Source organism: Bos javanicus, chromosome 15 (genome assembly GCF_032452875.1).
Source record: "Bos javanicus breed banteng chromosome 15, ARS-OSU_banteng_1.0, whole genome shotgun sequence".
NCBI lineage: Eukaryota > Metazoa > Chordata > Mammalia > Artiodactyla > Bovidae > Bos > Bos javanicus.
The window spans coordinates 42569316-42590317 of NC_083882.1; the positions used below are offsets into that span (position 1 = coordinate 42569316).

General features: G+C 37.6%; 1 protein-coding gene across 2 annotated transcripts in view; it reads left to right on the forward strand.

Annotated features, from left to right (window-relative positions):
- The window catches only part of SBF2 (SET binding factor 2), a 499008-nt gene that overhangs the window by 86787 nt on the left and 391219 nt on the right, over nt 1-21002 (forward strand). For both annotated transcript variants that reach the window (XM_061440817.1, XM_061440818.1), the window contains exon 2: nt 6152-6237. In XM_061440817.1, coding sequence (XP_061296801.1) covers nt 6152-6237 — 86 coding nt within the window. The remainder of the gene's footprint in view (nt 1-6151; nt 6238-21002) is intronic.

Here is a 21002-nt window from a genome sequence, read left to right on the forward strand (position 1 = left end):
CCACCTAATAGTCCCATTCATTGACTCAACAAGTATTTTATTAAATATCTAATATATACTAATTATTGTTCTAAATGCCTGGGATACATCAGTAAACATAGCAGGTCAAAATCACTGTTTCCATTCTAGTGAGGTGAAATATATAGGTAGAAGTAAATGTACTAGTCAGATTAATGATTTCATAATTTCTCTCTGGTTGGTAAGAGAGAGAGGATTGTGTGCTTCTGAACATGACTGCTGCCCTTCATTGAACTGGTGCCATTTTTGATAGAATGTGATATGGGCAGATGGACTTCAGAAAGCAACTCTAATATAGATAACCACCGATCTGGTTGTGTAGACAAACATAGAGAAGATTTTAAAAAGTATGCATTAGAGTAGCATTTCTCAAAATTCAGAGCCTCTGTTAAGCCAAGTAGTATATATTTTGTATGTGTATACTTTAAACATATACATGATACTAAAATGATTGATTTCTGTCAGTTGATACGATCAACAAATATCAAGCATCTTGTTTCATATAGAGCAAAGTATTGCATTTCTTCAGTTAATTAACCCCTACTGACTTCATTTCTTCTGCAAATGAACATCTTCCTCATACTATTAGCTGTTCCACACATACAGCATGCTACTTAGCACTCCCTAAAAATACTGTGACTTTCCTGCAGTCATTTGGTAAGGCTTGAACAGTCACTTTGGCAGGGTGAATGGTTGGATCATCCTAGGTCACTTGATAATCCTTGTGGTGGGCCGGGTAAGTGGATTACCCTATCAGGACCCAGGGGAAGGTGGATGGGTTACCACACATAAAGGAGGGAAAAGTGTGCCTGATCACGCCAGTATTTCCTCACCCTTCCTAAATTTGTGTGGGGCGGTTTGTCTAGCATTTGCTCTTTTTTTAAAGAAAGCTATTTCCAAATGTGTTGGTATCCTGCTAAGAGTCCCTCTTTTTATGTATGAGCTCCACATTTGGTCATTGTATTTCCTGATTTTATGATGCAGTGGTAGAGTAGGGGCTGGAAAGAAAATCAGGAAGGCCTTGACTAATAACTGCCCCCTCTTTTTTTTTTTTTTTCAATTTAGCTGTATGCAATGCACTGAACAATCACAATTTGTCAGCCTAGCACCTGTCTTTTCTAAGAAGTGATCCCCTTTCTTTTGAGAAGTGTCTCTCTCCCTACCCAGTTACCCATGCCCATTTAATACATAGTGCAAATCGGAGCTGTTTCCACAGCCATTCTGATTGACTTCACCTCTGGACACAAGAATCAGCCCACAGGTGGACATTTGAGTCTAAAACAGTCTTTCTGCAATATGGCTTGCTCTTTAACATAAAATTTCATCTTGTCAGCATTCTTAAATACAACCAGCACTTCCTGTAAGAATGGTTTTAGGTAAATTTTATAAACTTGGAAAATAAACATTCAGTTTAAAGTCTTAAAATCCAAAAAGAAGCATCAGACAATGTTTGTTTACTTCCATAGGGTATTCTCCTAAGTTTCTCAAAAGTTAGCTGTACCAATTTGCATATTTGATATTCAAAACCAAGTTACTGTAGCTCCTTCCACATTTTGTGAAATACCATGTTACCATTTTTATTTTTGCCTTTTTATAACCTAATTTCCATTTACAAATAGCATCATATAAGGAAGTTATATCACTCATGAATCATATTTCTCTGTGTGCTTACAAATGTTACATCAGCATTTCACACTAAGCTTTCTTCTTATTGAAAGACTGCATATCATTATGAAATCAATAAATTAAGTATATGGCTCCTAGAGACCTTTAGAAAGTTACGTTCCTGCTTACAAGGAGCTTTTTACTTTTCAAATTGGCATTAACTAAACAAGTGAAAGTAACAGTCTCATTCTTATATACAGGGTGTAAAAAATTATATCTTACTGATGGGCCCTTTGACTTTGTGTGAGTTTTTAAAATTTTCATATTCTTTGATCCATTAGTTGTATACCTAAGATTTTTTCTGGGCAAAAGTGAGATGAGGATAAAAATTTGTATAGAAAGGTGCTTTCATAGCATTATTTATAATAGAGAAAATAGGAAATATATATATTTGTCAAAGGCATGTTAGAAAACATTAATAATAAATCAATATATAAACTTAAGTTTAGTATTATCTTGATTATGATGGAAAAAATACACATATGAGAAAAGCCTAGGGTAAAATCCAAACATTAGCAGTAATTGTCTTCGGGTGTGGGATAATAGATGATTTCTCCTTTATATTTTTATATATTAAAGTTTTTTCTGCAGCTGACATTTATTACTTTTATGATTAGTGAAAATTAATGTGATAAAATATTTCCTGAGCCTGAAGTACATGAGTTATGACTTTCAGAATTGAAAGCAATATAGGAACACCTGATTAAATATGATGAGATATATAATATTCATATCACTTTTTAAAAAGTGAGAGGAGATATAAGTTTAAAACAGTTTCCATCAGTATTAACAAATCTATTGAAATAAACTTTTAGCTCAGTATGAACTAAGTGCCAGGCATTCATTATGCTAGGTACTTGGGCATATAAAGATGGTTCTGAAAGAACAGAAGCTGTCTGTCATTTCTGTAAAAATTTCCATGATTTCTCTGCTACTTCTGTCATTGTACTTACTGTGATGTACTGAAATTATCAGTTCATTTTTACTGTTTTCTGTTCTGTTAATTCCTTGAGATAGGGGCCATGTCTTTTTCATTGTATATCTCCAGTATCTAGTAATTTGTTGAATTAAGTTTGCTATGAATGTAAGAACTGGTGATACTTGAGGTGGATTTTGGAAGCTGGGTGTCTATAATAAATCACTTTTAGTTTACTCTTACTGAAATCCTTTATTTCCCTATAATGGTTGGTATATGAAGAGTTACTATACTGCAGCAGTTGTTCATTTTTGAGAATGTTTTTATTTTGCCTTTTTCAAACGTGACCTCAATTTTAGAACAATTCTCAGTTGGTCAATAAGATGAATTTAACTTTCCAGTTATCTTTTAAAGGTAAGAATTTGGTCATAAAGTGATTGAAGTCTAAGTGAGAGCCAAAGGGAAGTTCAGTTCACAGGGATGAAGATGAGAGATGATAGTGGATGATTTCTTTTTAAAAAATTGAATCAGGTGTTAAGGTTTCCTTAAGTTAGATGCACAGATAATCAGAATGCAGTTGCTTTTACTTCAGAGTGAGTGGGAACATGTAGAATATGTAAGTGCAGGAAGCTCTTTAAAAAGTACAGCAAAAAGCAATTTAGATCTAGCATGTACTCTCTAGCCCAAATTGCTCACAGATTATATCCCCAAAGATCAATTTTGAGTTGATCTGGTCTTTAGTGTCACAGGGTAATTTTGTAATAGTAATGATAGAGAAATGATATAGACTCTGTCTATCAAGGGATTAGATATGACAGAGTGCCTGAAGAACTATGGACAGAGGATCATGACATTGTACAGGAAGCAGGGATCCAAACCATCCCCAAGAAAAAGAAATGCAAAAAGGCAAAATGGCTGTCTGAGGAGGCCTTACAAATAACTAGGAAAATAAGAGAAGCCAGAGGCAAAGGAGAAAAGGAAAGGTATACCCATTTGAATGCAGAGTTCCAAAGAATAGCAAGGAGAGATTAGAAAGCCTTCCTCAGTGATCAGTGCAAAGAAATAGAGGAAAAAAAACAGAAGGGAAAGACTAGAGATCTCTTCAAGAAAATTAGTAATACCAAGGGAACATTTCATGCAAAGATGGGCACAATAAAAGACAGAAATGGTATGGACCTAACAGAAGCAGAAGATATTAAGAAGAGATGGTGAGAATACACAGAAGAACTATACAAAAAAGATCATCATGAGCCAGATAACCACGATGGTGTGATCACTCACCTAGAGCCAGACATCCTGGAATGCAAAGTCAAGTGGACCTTAGGAAGCATCACTACAAACAAAGCTAGTGGAGGTGATGGAATTCCAGTTGAGCTATTTCAAATCACAAAAGATGATGCTGTGAAAGTGCTGCACTCATTATGGCAGCAAATTTGAGAACTCAGCAGTGGCCATAGGACTAGAAAAGGCCAGTTTTCATTCCAATCTCAAAGAAAGCGCCGAAGAATGTGCAAATTACCACACAATTGCACCCATCTCACATGCTAGCAAAGTACTGCTCAAAATTCTCCAAGCCAGGCTTCAACAGTATGTGAACTGTGAACTTCCAGATGTTCAAGCTGGATTGAGAAAAGGTGGAGAAACCAGAGATCAAATTGCCAACATCCGTTGGATCATTGAAAAAGCAAGAGAGTTACAGAAAAACATCTACTTCTGCTTTATTGACTACACCAAAGCCTTTGACTGTGCAGATCACAACAAACTGTGGAAAATTCTTCAAGAGATGGGAATACCAGAGCACCTGACCTGCCTCCTGAGAAATCTGTATGTAGGTCAGGAAGCAACAGTTAGAACTGGACATGGAACAACAGACTGGTTCCAAATAGGGAAAGGAATACGTCGAGGTTGTATATTTTCACCCTGTTTATTTAACTTACATGCAGAGTATAGTATGCAAAATGCTGGGCTGGATGAAAAACAAGTTGGAATCAAGATTGCTGGGAGAATAACCTCAGCATTAACCTGAAGTTATATTAATAACCTCAGATACACAGAAGATACCATCCTTATGGCAGAAAATGAAGAACTAAAGAGCCTCTTGATGAAAGAGGAGAGTGAAAAAGTTGGCTTAAAGCTCAACATTCAGAAAACTAAGATCATGGCATCTGGTCCCATCACTTCATGGCAAATAGATGGGGAAACAGTGACAGACTTTATTTTTTGGGGCTTCAAAATCACTGCAGATGGTGATTGCAGCCATGAAATTAAAAGATGCTTACTCCTTGGAAGAAAAGTTATGATTAACCTAGACAGCATATTAAAAAACAGAGATATTACTTTTCCAACAAAGTTCTGTTTAGTCAAGGCTATGGTTTTTCCAGTGGTCATGTATGGATGTGAGAGTTGGATGATGAAGAAAGCTGAGCGTCGAAGAATTGATGCTTTTGAACTATGGTTTTGGAGAAGACTCTTGAGTGTCCCTTGGACTACAAGGAGATCCAACCAGTCCATTCTAAAGGAAATCAGTCCTGAATATTCATTAGAAGGACCAATGCTGAAGCTGAAACTCCAGTCCTTTGGCCACCTGATGCAAAGAACTGACTCATTTGTAAAGACCCTGATGCTGGGAAAGATTGAAGGTGGGAGGAGAAGGGGACGACAGAGGATGAGATGGTTGGATGGCATCACTGACTCGATGGACATGAGTTTGAGCAAGCTCCAGGAGTTGGTGATGGACAGGGAAGCCTGGCGTTCTAGTGTCCTAAGGTTGCAAAGAGTCGGACACGACTGAGCAACTGAACTGAACTGAATGATATAGATGAGTGGTTTTCAACCAGGGGCATTTTTGCCCCCGTCCCCAACCCCGAGCACATTTGGCAGTGATTTGGAGACATTTTTGGTTGTAACAACTTAGTGGTATAGATGCGGTGTTAATAACTGTTAGTGGGTTAAAGCTAAGGATGTTACTAAACATACTATAGTGTACTATAATGCACAGGATAGCTCCCCTCCCACTGCCTTCAAACCCAACAAGGTATTATCTGGCCCAGAATGTCAGTGGTGCTGATGTGGAGAAACCCTGTTTAGGTGATTGTCTAATTTCCAGGCCACTCTGAAAAATCTTTCTTTAACCTTGCACAGTGCTTATAGCCCATAACTGAAGCTTAGTGCTAATAGTGCCATTTCATTTGTCATTTAAGATTACTTTGTCTTCATGGTAAAGGTTTTAAAGTTCAACTTGAGATACTGAGCAGAAGATGGCTTTCCTTATTGGAAATAAAGGGTAGTTACTCCCATGATGTGGAGACTTGATTTCATATGCCTGTTTTTCCTAGTATTTCTGTGTCATTCTTCTGAGAGTCTGTAGGATGGGAATTACCTATCATTTCAGTATTGTGTTTAGAAGATAGTTTTATACCCTTTAAAACATGAACATATTTAATCAGTATATAAATTTATTCAACAAGTATTCATTTAGAAATAAGTATTAATAAAATGAGTATTCAGATTTTTAAGTACCTGTAACTTAATGCACTTTGATTTTATTAATAGGGTCAGGAGCAGGTCTGGGGAAAATAATCCAGAGATTTCCACAGAAGGACTGGGATGATACACCTTTTCCACAGGGAATTGAATTGGTAAGCTGATGTTGTATTACTGTACTTTTAAAATGATACTTTTCTTGTTTTATTTATGGTTATATTTATGTTGCAGTTACTTTTAAATTATTTGGTGATTTAATTGTAACACATTATTAAAAATAATCTCCCCAACACAGAAACCTTTGACTTACATTGGTTCTGGAATACCTGTTCTTCCCATTTAAATTTCTCTTTAATATTAAAGATGAAATAGATAATCTTTATGTACCTGGAAGCTGAAAAATTCCTCTGATTCTTATAATCAAACTCTTAGTCTAGTATCTTCAGTGATAGTGTGTGTCACTAATCAAATATTTATTGTATTTTTTTTTCCTGAAAATTTCAAGGTCGTTGTTTTAGTGAAAACTAAATAAAAACGTAGATAAACAAAACCAAAGGTTGGTTTAATAGTGATCAATCATGGTTTGAATTTGGTCTTGAAGTAAAAATCTGAATTCTTTCTTTCTAGTTACAGGATTTGTATTTTGTTTTGTAATAGTGCAATTAACTGCCTTACTTTTGTCAACCATTTTAAAGCAATTTATGGTTGAGCATAATTTATATGACTAACACATTCTCTCTGGTGGTGGATCTGTGGTGATAAAATCAGAGACTGCAAAGATGATCACTAAAGTATTTTTGCAATATGACTATAAAGTTTAGAGAGTGTGTGTATATGTGTTTGTATATATGTGTGTGTGTTCATCTATATTGTATGTATATTTACACACACACACGAGCAGTATTCATCAAAGCAATTGTTTTGAGTCTACATTTGGTATAATATGACAATGAGAAGAGTGCTTGGGTTGAAAATCCCAGCTGAATGGTGTGATATCTGGCAAGTTACTTAATTTCTTGAGCGACAAGAGTCTTCATCTATAAAATGAGGACACTGATAATACTAATCTCCTAGGGTTATGTAAAAATAAAATAAGAAAAATACAATTAAAATGCTTAGAACCGTGTCTTCCATAAAGTTCTCAGTGAATAAGGTAGCTTGTTATTATTGTTGTCATTGGTGCTCTGTGTTTGACATACTGCAGCTCCTACCTCAGAGGAAGAACTGTTCAGTCTTTTGTTAGCCTATATCATAAATATTTATTAGTAATAAAACTGATGTTGAAAACTATGATTTTTCTTATCTTAGCAAATGACTGTCCATTTCTGCCTCCCTGAGGATAAAAAATACATTGCTAAATGCTTAATTTTGATTGTTAAACCCAATTGTGTAAAGAAGGCTGTGAGTTCTGTAGATCCACAGAGAGGGTAAAACTTGAGTTTAGGCATTGAAAAGGGGGGAAGAGTATGAGAATCTGTGAGGCAATACATTGGAAAAGACCCTGATGCTGGGAAAGATTGAGTGCATGAGGAAAAGGGGATGACAGCAGATGAGATGGTTGGATGGCATCACTGACTCAATGGATGTGAGTTTGAGCAAACTCCAAGAGATAGTGAAGGACAAGGAAGCCTGGTGTACTGCTGTCCATGAGGTTGCAAAGAATTGGACATGACTGAGCAACTGAACAACAAAGTGGTCTCTGCCGCTAGTTCCTGGCACAGAGCTTCTGAAACCCTTGTAATTCCTAAGTCAAAATATACTGGAGACATCTTTTGTTCTAATATTTGATCTTTGATCCTGGTTCCTGCCACAGGGCTCCTGAAACCTTTGTAACTTCCTGGGTGGTAGGAGTGTTTTGTTCTGATGAGGTGACTCTTGGGGGACTCCTGGATGGTTCCTGGATGAGGAGAAGGACCAAGCCATGATTAGAAGCTTGGAACTTTCAGCATTTATCTGCTATTCTCTTGAAAAGGGAGAAGGGCTAACAGTTTAGTTAATGATTGATCATGCCTACATGAAGAAGCCACCATAAAAATCCCCAAAGTATGGGATTCGGAGAACTTCCAGGTTGTTCAAACATCCACCTACTGGGAGGGTGATGCACCCCAGCTGCACAGAGAGAGAAGCTCCTGTGCTTCGGACCTTCCCAGGCTTCCTCTGTATATCTCTTCATCTGCTGTTCATCTGTATTCCTTATCATATCCTTTAATAAACTGATTGTAAGTAAAATGTTTTTTAAGTGAGCCACTTGAGCAAATTAATTGAATCCAAAGAGGTTGAAGTCATGGGAACCTCCGATTTGTAGCCAAGTCAGTCATACAGAAGTTGTAGGTAACCTGGGGACCTGCTTGCAGTTGGCATCTCAGGTGGAGGAGGTGTGTTGGTCTCATGGGACTGAGCCCTTAACCTTAATCAGTCAGTTAAATTGTAGGACACCCAGCAGATGTTGTGCATAATTGCTTGTTTTGAGGAAAAAATCCCACACATTGGGTGACTAGGAGTGTCAGAGATGAAGTATTCTGGGTAAGGTAAACGTTACCACATGAGGAGAAAAGTAGGTTTTTAAGGACCCTCCTTATATTCCTTTTTCTTCTCTTCCATATCTTGGCAAATACTAGTAATTGGTCTTACAGTGTGGATAACTGGCATTTGTACTATTAAAGCTTTAAAACCGTTTCACTGTCCTTTTTAGTAATGATTGAAAGGGGAGCATTTTGGTACTCGAGGTCTTTTAAAACTTTTGTGTGTTCCTACCTCCCCTCACATAAATGTGCGGATGGATATCAATTACATCAGTTTGACAGTATGAACAGTGAACCACCTTCATAAATTTTAAGGACAACAGACGTTATTGGGTTAGAGAGAGATCATGATTTGACTGTAGTTTATTTAGCTATGACTGAGAAGGAATACTTTCTGTATTTCAAAAGTTAAGGCATAGATACTGTGGTGCCTCTCATGTCTCACTAGTAGTAATGGAGAGACATGTGTTGATTTTCAGTTCAGTTGAGTTCACTCACTCAGTCGTGTCTGACTCTTTGCTACCCCATGGACTGCAGCAGGCCAGGTCTCCCTGTCCATCACCAACTCCCGGAGTCTACTCAAACTCAAGTCCATTGAGTCAGTGATGCCATCCAAACATCTCATCCTCTGTTATCCCCTTCTTCTCCTGCCTTCAATCTTTCCCAGCATCAGGGTCTTTTCAAATGTGTCAGTTCTTTGCATCAAGTGGTCAAAGTATTGGAGTTTCAGCTTTAGCATCAGTCCTTCTAATGAATATTCAGGACTGATTTCCTTTAGGATGGACTGGTTGGATCTCCTTGCAGTCCAAGGGACACTCAAGAGTCTTCTCCAACACCACAGTTCAGAAGCATCAGTTCTTCAGCACTCAGCTTTCTTTATAGTCCAGCTCTCACATCCATACATGACTACTGGAAAAACCATAGCTTTGACTAGACGGATCTTTGTTGGCAAAGTAATGTCTCTGCTTTTTAACATGCTGTCTAGGTTGGTCATAACTTTTCTTCCAAGTAGCAAGCTTGGTCCATACCATTTCTGTCTTTTATTGTGCCCATCTTTGCATGAAATGTTCCCTTGGTATCTCTAATTTTCTTGAAGAGATCTCTAGTCTTTCCCATTCTTTTGTTTTCCTCTATTTCTTTGCACTGATTACCGAGGAAGGCTTTCTTATCTCTCCTTGCTATTCTTCGGAACTCCTGCATTTAAATGGGTATACCTTTCCTTTTCTCCTTTGCCTTTGGTGTCTCTTCTTTTCACAGCTATTTGTGCCAACCATTTTGCGTTTTTGCATTTCTTTTTCTTGGGGATGATCTTGATCCCAACCTCCTCTATAATGTCATGAACTTCCATCCATAGTTCTTCAGGCACTCTGTCTATCAGATCTAATGTGTTGACTTTGCTGCTGCTAAGTCACTTCAGTCATGTCCGACTCTGTGTGACCCCGTAGATGGCAGCCCATCAAGGCTCCCCCATCCCTGGGATTCTCCAGGCAAGAATACCAGAGTGGGTTGCCATTTCCTTCTCCAGTGCATGAAAGTGAAAAGTGAAAGTGAAGTCGCTCAGTCGTGTCCAACCCTCAGCGACCCCATGGACTGCAGCCTTCCAGGCTCCTCCGTCCATGGGATTTTCCAGGCAAGAGTACTGGAGTGGGGTGCCATTGCCTTCTCCGGTGTTGACTTTACTACTAACTAAATGGATATTTTTTCTCTGTGGGAAAGACAGTCCTGTGTTTGGGTGCTGTCAGGGTCTCTCCAGTAACAAGTAGTTTTACTGGATTGGTGAAACTGAGGTGTTCAGAAGTAGCATAACTTTTCCTCACCTAAGATTTTCCTAGATGAATATGTTGGGTGATTTTTTGTGAAGCATTTCAGAATGTTTGGGGCTAGATTAATATTTAAAGATTATTTATCTTGCTGCATTACATTGGGAACTTTCTCTTTCCTTTAAATTTTTTCATAATTGATAGCAATTCCTATTTCCTAATGTCTGTGGTGCTTTGTCAGGTACAGAATAAATTTGTTTATATTATCTATCAAATCCATTTAAAAACATACAAAATCGTTAACTGTTACATTTTTGTTGTCTTACTATTTACAGCTGTCCATGGGTGTCACAAAAAGTTGGACACAACTTAGTGACTGAGCACACAAACACACTATACCTTATATGTTAGAAATGTGAAGCTGTTCTGCGTATTAACAGCAATAACTTGAAAACTGTGATAAGCTGTGTAATCTAGAGCAAGTCCTGCAGCTTTAAGACCAGAAATAGACCTAATAAAATTTTAGTGTAATTAAAGATGATCTGGTTCAGTCTCTTAAGTGGTTTGTTGATTCCAGGGTTGTAGTGACCCTTTTCTGATGATCTACATTAAAAAAAAAAAAAATCTTAGCTCCTCCAAGGTGGTGGTAATGGAGCAACTTTTTAGCATGTAATGTTAATGTTAATATCTAACAGTTGTATACAATTGATAGAATATGATGAATTGACAAATTAGATGATTAGAGATAGTATTAATATATCTAAAGGTAGGTATATTGAGGATTAGGAAGTTTAAACAGTTTTGCTAAGGTCTAACAGATGAGATGCAGCAGAACTAGGATTCACACCCAGGTCTTTTAACTCTCAGTCTCAGTCAAAATCTGAGAATATTCTGAGAGTGATACTTTAAGCTATGGTTAACATTTAAATGCAGGATCTGAAAACAGGATTCTATAATTTGGTAGACCTGAGGTTCAGAAATCTTAAAAGAATGCTGTGCTAAAACAATGCTGTGTTATTAGAAGCCAGTTTCATTTATTTATTTTATTAGAGGATAAGCCTGGGTTCAGAACATAGTATTATATCGAAATTATTTTCTGTTGTCATCTTTCCTGCCCACACAGCAGGTATTTCATGTATTCAAATTCTAATTGAAAGGCAATTGTGTTCAGCCTGAAGACTAAACTTTATGACTGTGGGAAAGGATTTTAGACATTCATTCACTAATAAGTCAGATCCCAAATTTAATTCAGAGGATGTTGAATTTAGTCTTTCTAAAGCTTTTGTGTAAAAAACTTGCCTTCTCTTTCTTTTCTTCTATTGAGATGTGCTGAACTTTAATTTGGATGGTTTTTTAAAAATAAAAATATGAAAATAAGCTAAACCAAACATAATGACTGCTTTTCCAATTCTAGGGTATTTTTATCTTTTACTCGTACCTTTTAGGCATACATGGAAACCACAGACAGTCATATAAATAAAGTTTCAGTCAATTTTTAGTGACTATTTCAAAGAAAATTTAAGAATTGTTTTGCAGAGGCATTCTATGGCTAACAATCTATTTCTGATTATGGGAAGCAATGTTTGTATTGGCTTCATTTTGGGCATCAACAAATAGTATTGTTTTAGGCACCAGCTCTTTTTAAAGATGCCCTGTCTCAGAAGTGAATTTTTTTTATATTCACATTCAAAAAGTGTGTCACAGTCTTCACTAGGGAATGCCTAAACTGAGGCATTTGTAAATCTTTCTAATTTGTTTTTTAGAAGACTAAAGTACTGTGATTACAAAATGTTGTGGCTTGGATAAAAGAGGATTAAATGTTTTGTTAGAATTTCTAAACTTGAGATTCTTAAGATATTAGTCCATTTGTTTAAGTTATAAACTAGTAATTTGACTACCAGCATGAATCCAGTTTTCTGTAGTTTTAAGTATAGATTGGGGAGAAGAGATGAAAAATACTTTGTATTCAACATTCTGTAGTTGTAACTTAGGAGAAGTAGTCTTAGTATGGGATGCTATTTGAAGGCAGAGAAGTAAGTATAAGCGTCATGTAATATTTTAATTCTTTAAGCTGTTTAGAATGCACTGAATACTGCAAATGGGCTTGTGGCTGTCCATCTGACCTAGATATAAGTACTGTTTGGTCAGGGGACTGAGTGTAGAAAGGATGAAAGAGAATTTTTCCCCTCTTTGTAGAGGAATATGTGTGAAAGGAGAATGAGAGAGGTAATGAACATATTGGATGACAGAATCAGGTTTCACAAATATTTTAAAAGGTTGGAATTACAGGTCCTTCATATAAGAGGATTAAATTGAATAGGTGAAAATGTAGGTCCTGCATGTGAGTATAAAAAAATTAGATATATAAGTAATTATTTAGAGTAAAGAAAGCAGAATACTTTCCCAGAGATTTGACAAATACAAAAAGACAGCTAAAAATTAAAATATATAATTATAGAAGATACCTATGGTAGCTCATTCGGTAAAGAATCTGCCTGCAATGCAGGAAGCATAAATTTGATCCTTGGGTCCAGGAAGATCCAGTGGAAAAGGAAATGGCAAGCTGGTGCAGTATGCTTGTCCGGGAAATCCCACGGACAGAGGAGCCTGGTGGTCTATAGTCCATGGGGTTGCAAAGAGTTGGACATGACTTAGTGACTAACACTGAGGATTAGTAGTCTCTGTTGTGCTAGAGAATCTTTAATCTACCCACTCTCCTTGGTCTGCTCTCAGAACCACTTCAGGAAAGGTTTTATTGCCATGCTGGGGCTCTGTTATACCTAAAGCTTTGATGCCATAGAGAACTTTCTGGGGAAGCTGTAGAACTACAGTACACAAGCCTAACCTATTACAGATTTATGTTGTTTGCAAACAGCCTGGCTCCATTACCACACAGAATACTGCTGTTCATCTCTTATGTAATTGTCTGTCATATCACCACTATGGCTTGTTCTGTACTTTTTAACTTCAGTTCCTCATTCTGGTCTTCATTTTTCATTGATCCCAAGTATTAACTTAAAAAAGCCTTTTCCTGACCCTATCTCTTTAGCTATTATCATATTTTTTCTTTATTATGAAATGTTTCAAATGATTCTTCTTCATTTGCCGTCTCCATTTCTGTAAGAACCTAGTGTGGTACTATGGAAGGAATATGGCATCTGAACTTAAAAACCTTAAACAAAGTTAATTTACCTTTGTGATCATATTACTTTTCCTATAAGACTGTTAATGTTCTGATTTCTTGCTATCCACTCTCATCTCTTATACCTATCTCACCCACATCTCAGGGGTGTATTCTAAAGTATAGTTACGCCCTCTCCATTCTAAAATTGCAAAGTTGTAGTTTGTTAGTATTTTCTGAATTCATTATATATTGATGTTATAATAGGTAAACCTTGAAGCCTTAGGGGCTAAAATGAGATGATCTTTTTTTCTTCTTACTTGCATGATCACAGACTTGATTGGCAGTAGGGTAGACAAGAGTGTGGTTTGGTATCTTCAAAGTTTCATCTTGAGCATTACCATTCACTTGGCAGAGTAATAAGAGAAAACATGGAGGATAGTAAAGGTGGATTTTATGGGGAAGGTCTGGGAGGCTGTATGCGTGTGTGCTCAGTCGCTTCAGTTGTGTTCAACTTTCTGTGACCCTGTGGACTGTAGCCTGCCGGGCTCCTCTGTCCATGGGATTCTACAGGCAAGAAGACTGGAGTGAGTTACTGTGCCCTCCTTCAGGGGATCTTCCTGACCCAGGGATCAAACATGCATCTCTCACATTCAGGAGGATTTTTTACCACTGAGCCACTGGAGAAGCCCCGAAGGCTGTATACATCACTTCTCTTCCATTCATCGGAAATCAGTCTTTTAATCACAGTTAACTGTAAGGGGAGTTTGGCAAATAAAACCTAGATGTGTGCCTAGGCGAAAAGGGAAACAGATTTAGTGAACAGCTGCCTTTCCTCTGCCACAGTGTTCTTGTTGAGATTCAAAGATCTTTCCCTTATTCTAATTCTCTTTGATGACTTTATTTTTTGATATCACTAATTCAGTCTTTGTGGTAGAATAAAAAATACTTTGGCTCAGTTCCTGACATAAAGTGCCTGAAATCTTTGGAATTTACTCTTTTGTATGCTAATAAGATGGCTTATGGGTTTCAGGAACCCCAGATAGCTTCAGGAAGAGGGCTGGTGTGCCAGAGTAACCAACCATGTGGTTGCTGCTGCTGCTAAGTCGCTTCAGTCATGTCCGACTCTGTGCGACCTCATAGACGGCAGCCCACCAGGCTCCACTGTCCTTGGGATTCTCCAGGCAAGAACACTGGAGTGGGTTGCCATTTCCTTCTCTATTGCATGAAAGAGAAAAGTGAAAATGAAGTCACTCAGTCATGTCTGACTCTTAGCGACCCCATGGACCGCAACCCACCAGGGTTCTCCGTCCATGGGATTTTCCAGGCAAGAGTACTAGAGTGGGGTGCCATTGCCTTCTCCAACCATGTGGTTAGAGCATTGGAAATTTCAGGCCCGCTGGGGAGGAAGAGGGGCTGGAGATTGAGTTCAGTCATCAACGGCCAATGAGCTACCTAATGAAACATTCAGCCATGCCTACCTAATGAAACTTCCATAGAAACCCCTAAACCAAAATATATACAGATCTTCTGAGTCAGTAAACACATGGATGTGCTGGGAAGGTAGTGAGCTTGGAGAAGGCATGGAGGTTTTGTATTTTGCCCTCCCTCCATACCTTTACAGTAAATTGGTAAGTGTAGATAAAGTGTTTTCCTGAGTTCAGTGAGCTATTCTAATGAATTATTGAACCTAGGGGGACAGTCATATGAACCCCTGAATTTGTAGTCTACAGGCAGAAATGTGGATAATTTGGACATCCTTTTGCAGCTGGCATCTGAAGTTGAGGACAGTCTTGTTGGCTGAGGCCTGACCCCTTGACTGTGGGATTTGTACTCACTCTGGGAAGTTAGTGTCATAACTGAATTGTTTGCCACCCAGTTGGTGTTGGGGAAAACACACATATTTGGCATCAGGAAAAATACAGCCATCTCCATCATGCTAATTTTCTCTTCAGTTCAGTTCAGTCGCTCAGTCGTGTCCGACTCTGTGACCCCATGAATCGCAGCACGCCAGGCCTCCCTGTCCATCACCAACTCCCAGAGTTCACTCAGACTCATGTCCATCGAATCAGTGATGCCATCCAGCCATCTCATCCTCTGTCGTCCCCTTCTCCTCCTGTCCCCAATCCCTGCCAGCATCAGAGTCTTTTCCAATGAGTCAGCTCTTTGCATGAGGTGGCCGAAGTACTGGAGTTTCAGCTTTAGCATCATTCCTTCCAAAGAAATCCCAGGGCTGATCTCCTTCAGAATGGACTGGTTGGATCTCCTTGCAGTCCAAGGGACTCTCAAGAGTCTTCTCCAACACCACAGTTCAAAAGCATCAATTCTTCGGCACTCAGCCTTCTTCACAGTCCAACTCTCACATCCATACATGACCACAGGAAAAACCATAGCCTTTCCTTATTTTTGTTTTATTTTGTTTTTGTGGCTTCCTTACTACAGACTGTAAGATTCAGTTTTCATTTTTTTGATATCTTGTTTCTCTTGGAAGTGATGGCATCACTATTCTGTCAGTCTGCTAAACTTGAATTCTGGTCACGCCTTTGATTGTTGTTTTGTGCAATTCCTATAATCTAAGTGTGTTGCCTGTATGTCTCAGATAGAGCTAAGCCATGTTTGATATCTCTTTCTAATCCTGGGCTTCTAATGTTGTGTGAGTTCTGGTAACAAATTGCCTGGAAGGTTTAATAAAAGATCAGTTGAGTTCAGTCGCTCAGTCGTGTCTGACTCTTTGCGACCCCATGAGTCGCAGCACGCCAAGCCTCCCTGTCCATCACCAACTCCCGGAGTTCACTCAGACTCATGTCTGTCAAGATAGTTCTTGCCTAATTTCACTTGTAGCAGTTTGTGCTATGGTGGAACTGATACTTGATAAGTCATATGTATTATTCAAACAAGAATACTTTGAGAGTGAAAGTAGTGAGTTGGAAAACTTGCATAAACTGAATCTATCCTGAACAAATTGATTTTTTGGTTGCTTATACATATGCATATACATGTATAAAGTTATTCATGGCAAAAAGTGGAAACTACCTAAATGTCTGTCAGTAGGTGACTGACTGAATTAGTGCTACAATCATTCATCGGAATAAAATGCAACTGTTAAAAGTATGAGATAGAAGATGTGCAAATGGCTAACAAGCACCTGAATAGATGCTAAGGTCACTAATCATTAGGGAAATGCAAATCAAAATGAAAATGAGATAGATACTACTTCACACCTATTAAGCGATGACTAATATAAAAAAGTATAATAGAAAATAACAAGAGTTGGCAAAGCTGTGGAGAATTACAGCCCTGTGTACTGTTGGTGGATATGTAGAATGGTATAGCTGCTGTGGAAAATGATATGGCAGTTCCTCAAAAAATTCAGAACAGGCTTACTATGTGGTCTAGAAGTTTCACTTCTGGTTATATACCCCAAAGAACTGAAAGCAGGGACTCAAATAGATTTTTGTACACACATGTTCATAGTGGCATTGTTCACCATAGCCAAAAGCAACCCAAATATCCACTGACAGATAAATGGATAAACAAAATGTGTTATATACATACAATGAAATACTATTCAGCCTTAAAAATAAAGGAAATTTTGACATGTGCTACAACTTGAATGCATCTTGAGGACATTAGCCAAGGTGAAATAGGCCAGTCACAAAGTAAAGTACCTAGAGTAGCCAACTTCATAAAAAAGGTAGAAGGGTGATTACCATGGGTGGGGAGGCAAGAATGGGGAAATGTTTAATGGGTATAGATTTTCAGTTTTGCAAGATGAAAAGTGTTCTGAAGATTGATTGCAGGACGGTATGAGTGTACTTAACACTAATGAACTGCACATTTAAAAATGGTTAAGATGATAAATGTTATGTATACTTTCAGTTCAGTTCAGTCGCTCAGTCGTGTCCGACTCTGCGACCCCATGAATCACAGCACACCAGGCCTCCCTGTCCATTACCAACTCCTGGAGTTCACTCAAACTCATGTCCATCAAGTCGGTAATGCCATCCAGCCATCTCATCCTCTGTCGTCCCCTTCTCCTCCTGCCCCCAATCCCTCCCAGCATCAGAGTCTTTTCCAATGAGTCAACTCTTCACATGAGGTGGCCAAAGTACTGGAGTTTCAGCTTTAGCATCATTCCTTCCAAAGAACACCCAGGGCTGATCTCCTTTAGAATGGACTGGTTGGATCTCCTTGCAGTCCAAGGGACTCTCAAGAGTCTTCTCCAGCACCACAGTTCAAAAGCAACAATTCTTCGGCACTCAGCCTTCTTCACAGTCCAACTCTCACATCCATACATGACCGCTGGAAAAACCATAGCCTTGACTAGACGGACCTTTGTTGGCAAAGTATGTCTCTGCTTTTGAATATGCTATCTAGGTTGGTCATAACTTTCCTTCCAAGGAGTAAGCGTCTTTTAATTTCATGGCTGCAGTCACCATCTGCAGTAATTTTGGAGCCCCCCAAAATAAAGTCTGACACTGTTCCCACTGTTTCCCCATCTATTTCCCATGAAGTGATGGGACCGGATGCCATGATCTTCGTTTTCTGAATGTTGAGCTTTAAGCCAACTTTTTCACTCTCTTCTTTCACTTTCTTCAAGAGGCTTTTTAGTTTCTCTTTACTTTCTGCCATACGGGTGGTGTCATCTGCATATCTGAGGTTATTGATATTTCTCCTGGCAATCTTGATTCCAGCTTGTGCTTCTTCCAGCCCAGTGTTTCTCATGATGTACTCTGCATAGAAGTTAAATAAGCAGGGTGACAATATACAGCCTTGACATACTCCTTTTCCTATTTGAACCAGTCTATTGTTCCCATGTCCAGTTCTAACTGTTGCTTCCTGATCTGCATGTAGGTTTCTCAAGAGGCAGGTCAGGTGGTCTGGTATTCCCATCTCTTTCAGAATTTTCCACAGTTTATTGTGATCCACACAGTCAAAGGCTTTGGCATAGTTAGTCAATAAAGCAGAAATAGATGTTTTTCTGGAACTCTCTTGCTTTTTCGATGATCCAGCAGATGTTGGCAATTTAATCTCTGGTTCCTCTGCGTTTTCTATAAACAGCTTGAACGTCTGGAAGTTCACAGTTCACGTATTGCTGAAACCTGGCTTGGAGAATTTTGAGCATTACTTTACTAGCGTGTGAGATGAGTGCAATTGTGTGGTAGTTTGAGCATTCTTTGCCATTGCCTTTATTTGTATACTACTATTAAAAACTTAAAAAAAAATATGAGATAGAGCTTTATTCAGTGACATGAATTAATCTCTGACACATTGTATGGCAAATAGCCAAAACAATTTAGAGAAGAAAGATCAAAATTGGAGGACTTGCATTACCTGATTTCAGGACATACTGTAGAACTCAATATTCAAGACAGTGTGGTATTGGCTTAAAGATAGACATGTAGATCCATGCTACAGTCTAGAAGCAAATCCCCATGTTATGCTAAACAGATATTCAGTAGAGTGGCTAAGGTAATTTAGTTGTGGAAAGATGGGATTTCTGACAAATGGTAGTGAAACAATTGAATGTCCATTTGGAAAAAAATAGCTTTGACCCTGCCTCACACCATACAGAAAAATTAATTTGAAACAGATCATTGGCTGAATGTAAAAGCTAAAACTGTGAAGATTTTTAAAAGAAAACTTAGGACAGCATCTTTGCAAACCTTTAGCTAAGGAGAGACTTTATTTTTTTTTTTTTTAGGAGAGACTTTAATAACGTTTCTCTGCTTTATTATGCAGCAAAGGTGGGTAGTCATATAATAAGTCCTGTTTTGTTTCATAGATTTCAGTTGGATCTACAGAATCTCTGGATGCCATTTGGGCCTTCTATTTTTTGCTGTGTCCCTTTAGTGAGGAGGAGGAGACTGGGAGAAAAGAGGGAGATTCTAGAAACAATTTACCTAGGATCTCAGAGCAAAGGTTTCTCAAATGTTATCTATTCTGCTGAGCCAGGTTTTCTTGTCAAGCCAGAATTTTGGATATATTCAAATCTGTGGGGTGGCTTTTGCAAATAGAACTTCTTTATCAAAATTTAATTGCTATAGATGATAGCCAACTTGAGATATAAAAACATTATTATATGTAGAAGATTTTGTAATATCGAAGAAAGAATACTGAACTCTGGGATTTTATTTATCTGTCTGTATCAGTATATATACCTATATATAATTTGATTATAAAAAGCAACAGCTATTTAGAGAGAGAACACCAACTTTCTAAGTTATATAATCTATTTTCAATGGTATAATAAGGAATTATATTTTCATATTATCCATCCCCTCACACATCAGTTCTTTTTCTAATCAAGTTCTTCCATGGTCCAGACATCCTGTTACAGTCACATCTTTTTTCTTGAGTTTGTATTGTACTTTGAGTATTCATGTGGAATTTTCCCTACTATGAATATAGTCATTTTCCTTATAAGTTTTTCTAGAGTACTTGAAAACCCTTGGAAAAACAAACATGTCAGTTTTAAAAAGCATTTAAAAATGCTTCTGGTGGCCTCTAGTGGTACTTATGTGTCTACAAAAAGTCAGTAATATCCCCAATATACAAAATTTTAGGTGGAGAGAGTTACTAAGTTGACAAACACAAATGTGTATATTTATTGAAGAAGAGTTTTTAATCTTTGAGAACTAAAAATTTATTGATCCACTATAAATCTGTCAGTGATGTATGTACGGCTGGGTCTGTTATTGCAAATTTTATCTTTCCTTACATTCAAGAAGGAAATAGGCTTTCCCTACTTTCAATTATATGTTACATACATATCTTACTTGATAGTGTTTCTATTTTGTACTATGTCAGCAGTAGTTTACTATTGCATTTTGCTGAAATGTGTGCATAAAGGATGGTAGAATGATTTCTGAAGTATCCTTAAATATAATAAAAGCTAAAAATAGGGTCAATATTTTATAAGTTAATCATAAAGATAATCAATCTTTAGTTATTTCTAAATAGCTACTTCTGGCTAGTTTAAGATACTTTAAGTTAGACTAAGAAGTATCCAGCATCTGAAATATATGTGGAAATTGTATAAATTTCTGAAATTTAGACAATTTGGAAAAATTTGTATAAATTCAAGATTTGGAAAGCTAAAGAGAAAAGTGACAGGTTTAGGTAAGTTAGATTTATTTTAAGTGCTGAAATTCATCTCTATTCATGCTAAAAATTAGATATTGAAATCTAGGTCATATAGCTACTTAGGCTATATGTAGGCTGAGATGATAATGAAGCCCTTGGCCTTTTGATTCTCCGCTACAGCTTTTCTAAAACTAATATAAAATATTCTTGGGTTAGATGTGGTAAGCTGATTTAAAAAAAATTTTTTTTTCTCTTTTTTCTCAAAATGAAAAAAATTAACAAATAAGTCTTATTCTAATTAGGAAGGTTTAGCTGGCATTGGGAAGAAGTGAATAAAAAAGTGTTAATGTTAAAACATTAAAATCAGAAGGGTCTAATGATACAAATCTTTGGTAATTAAGGAGTTGGCAGCTTTTATTTCTTCCAAAGAT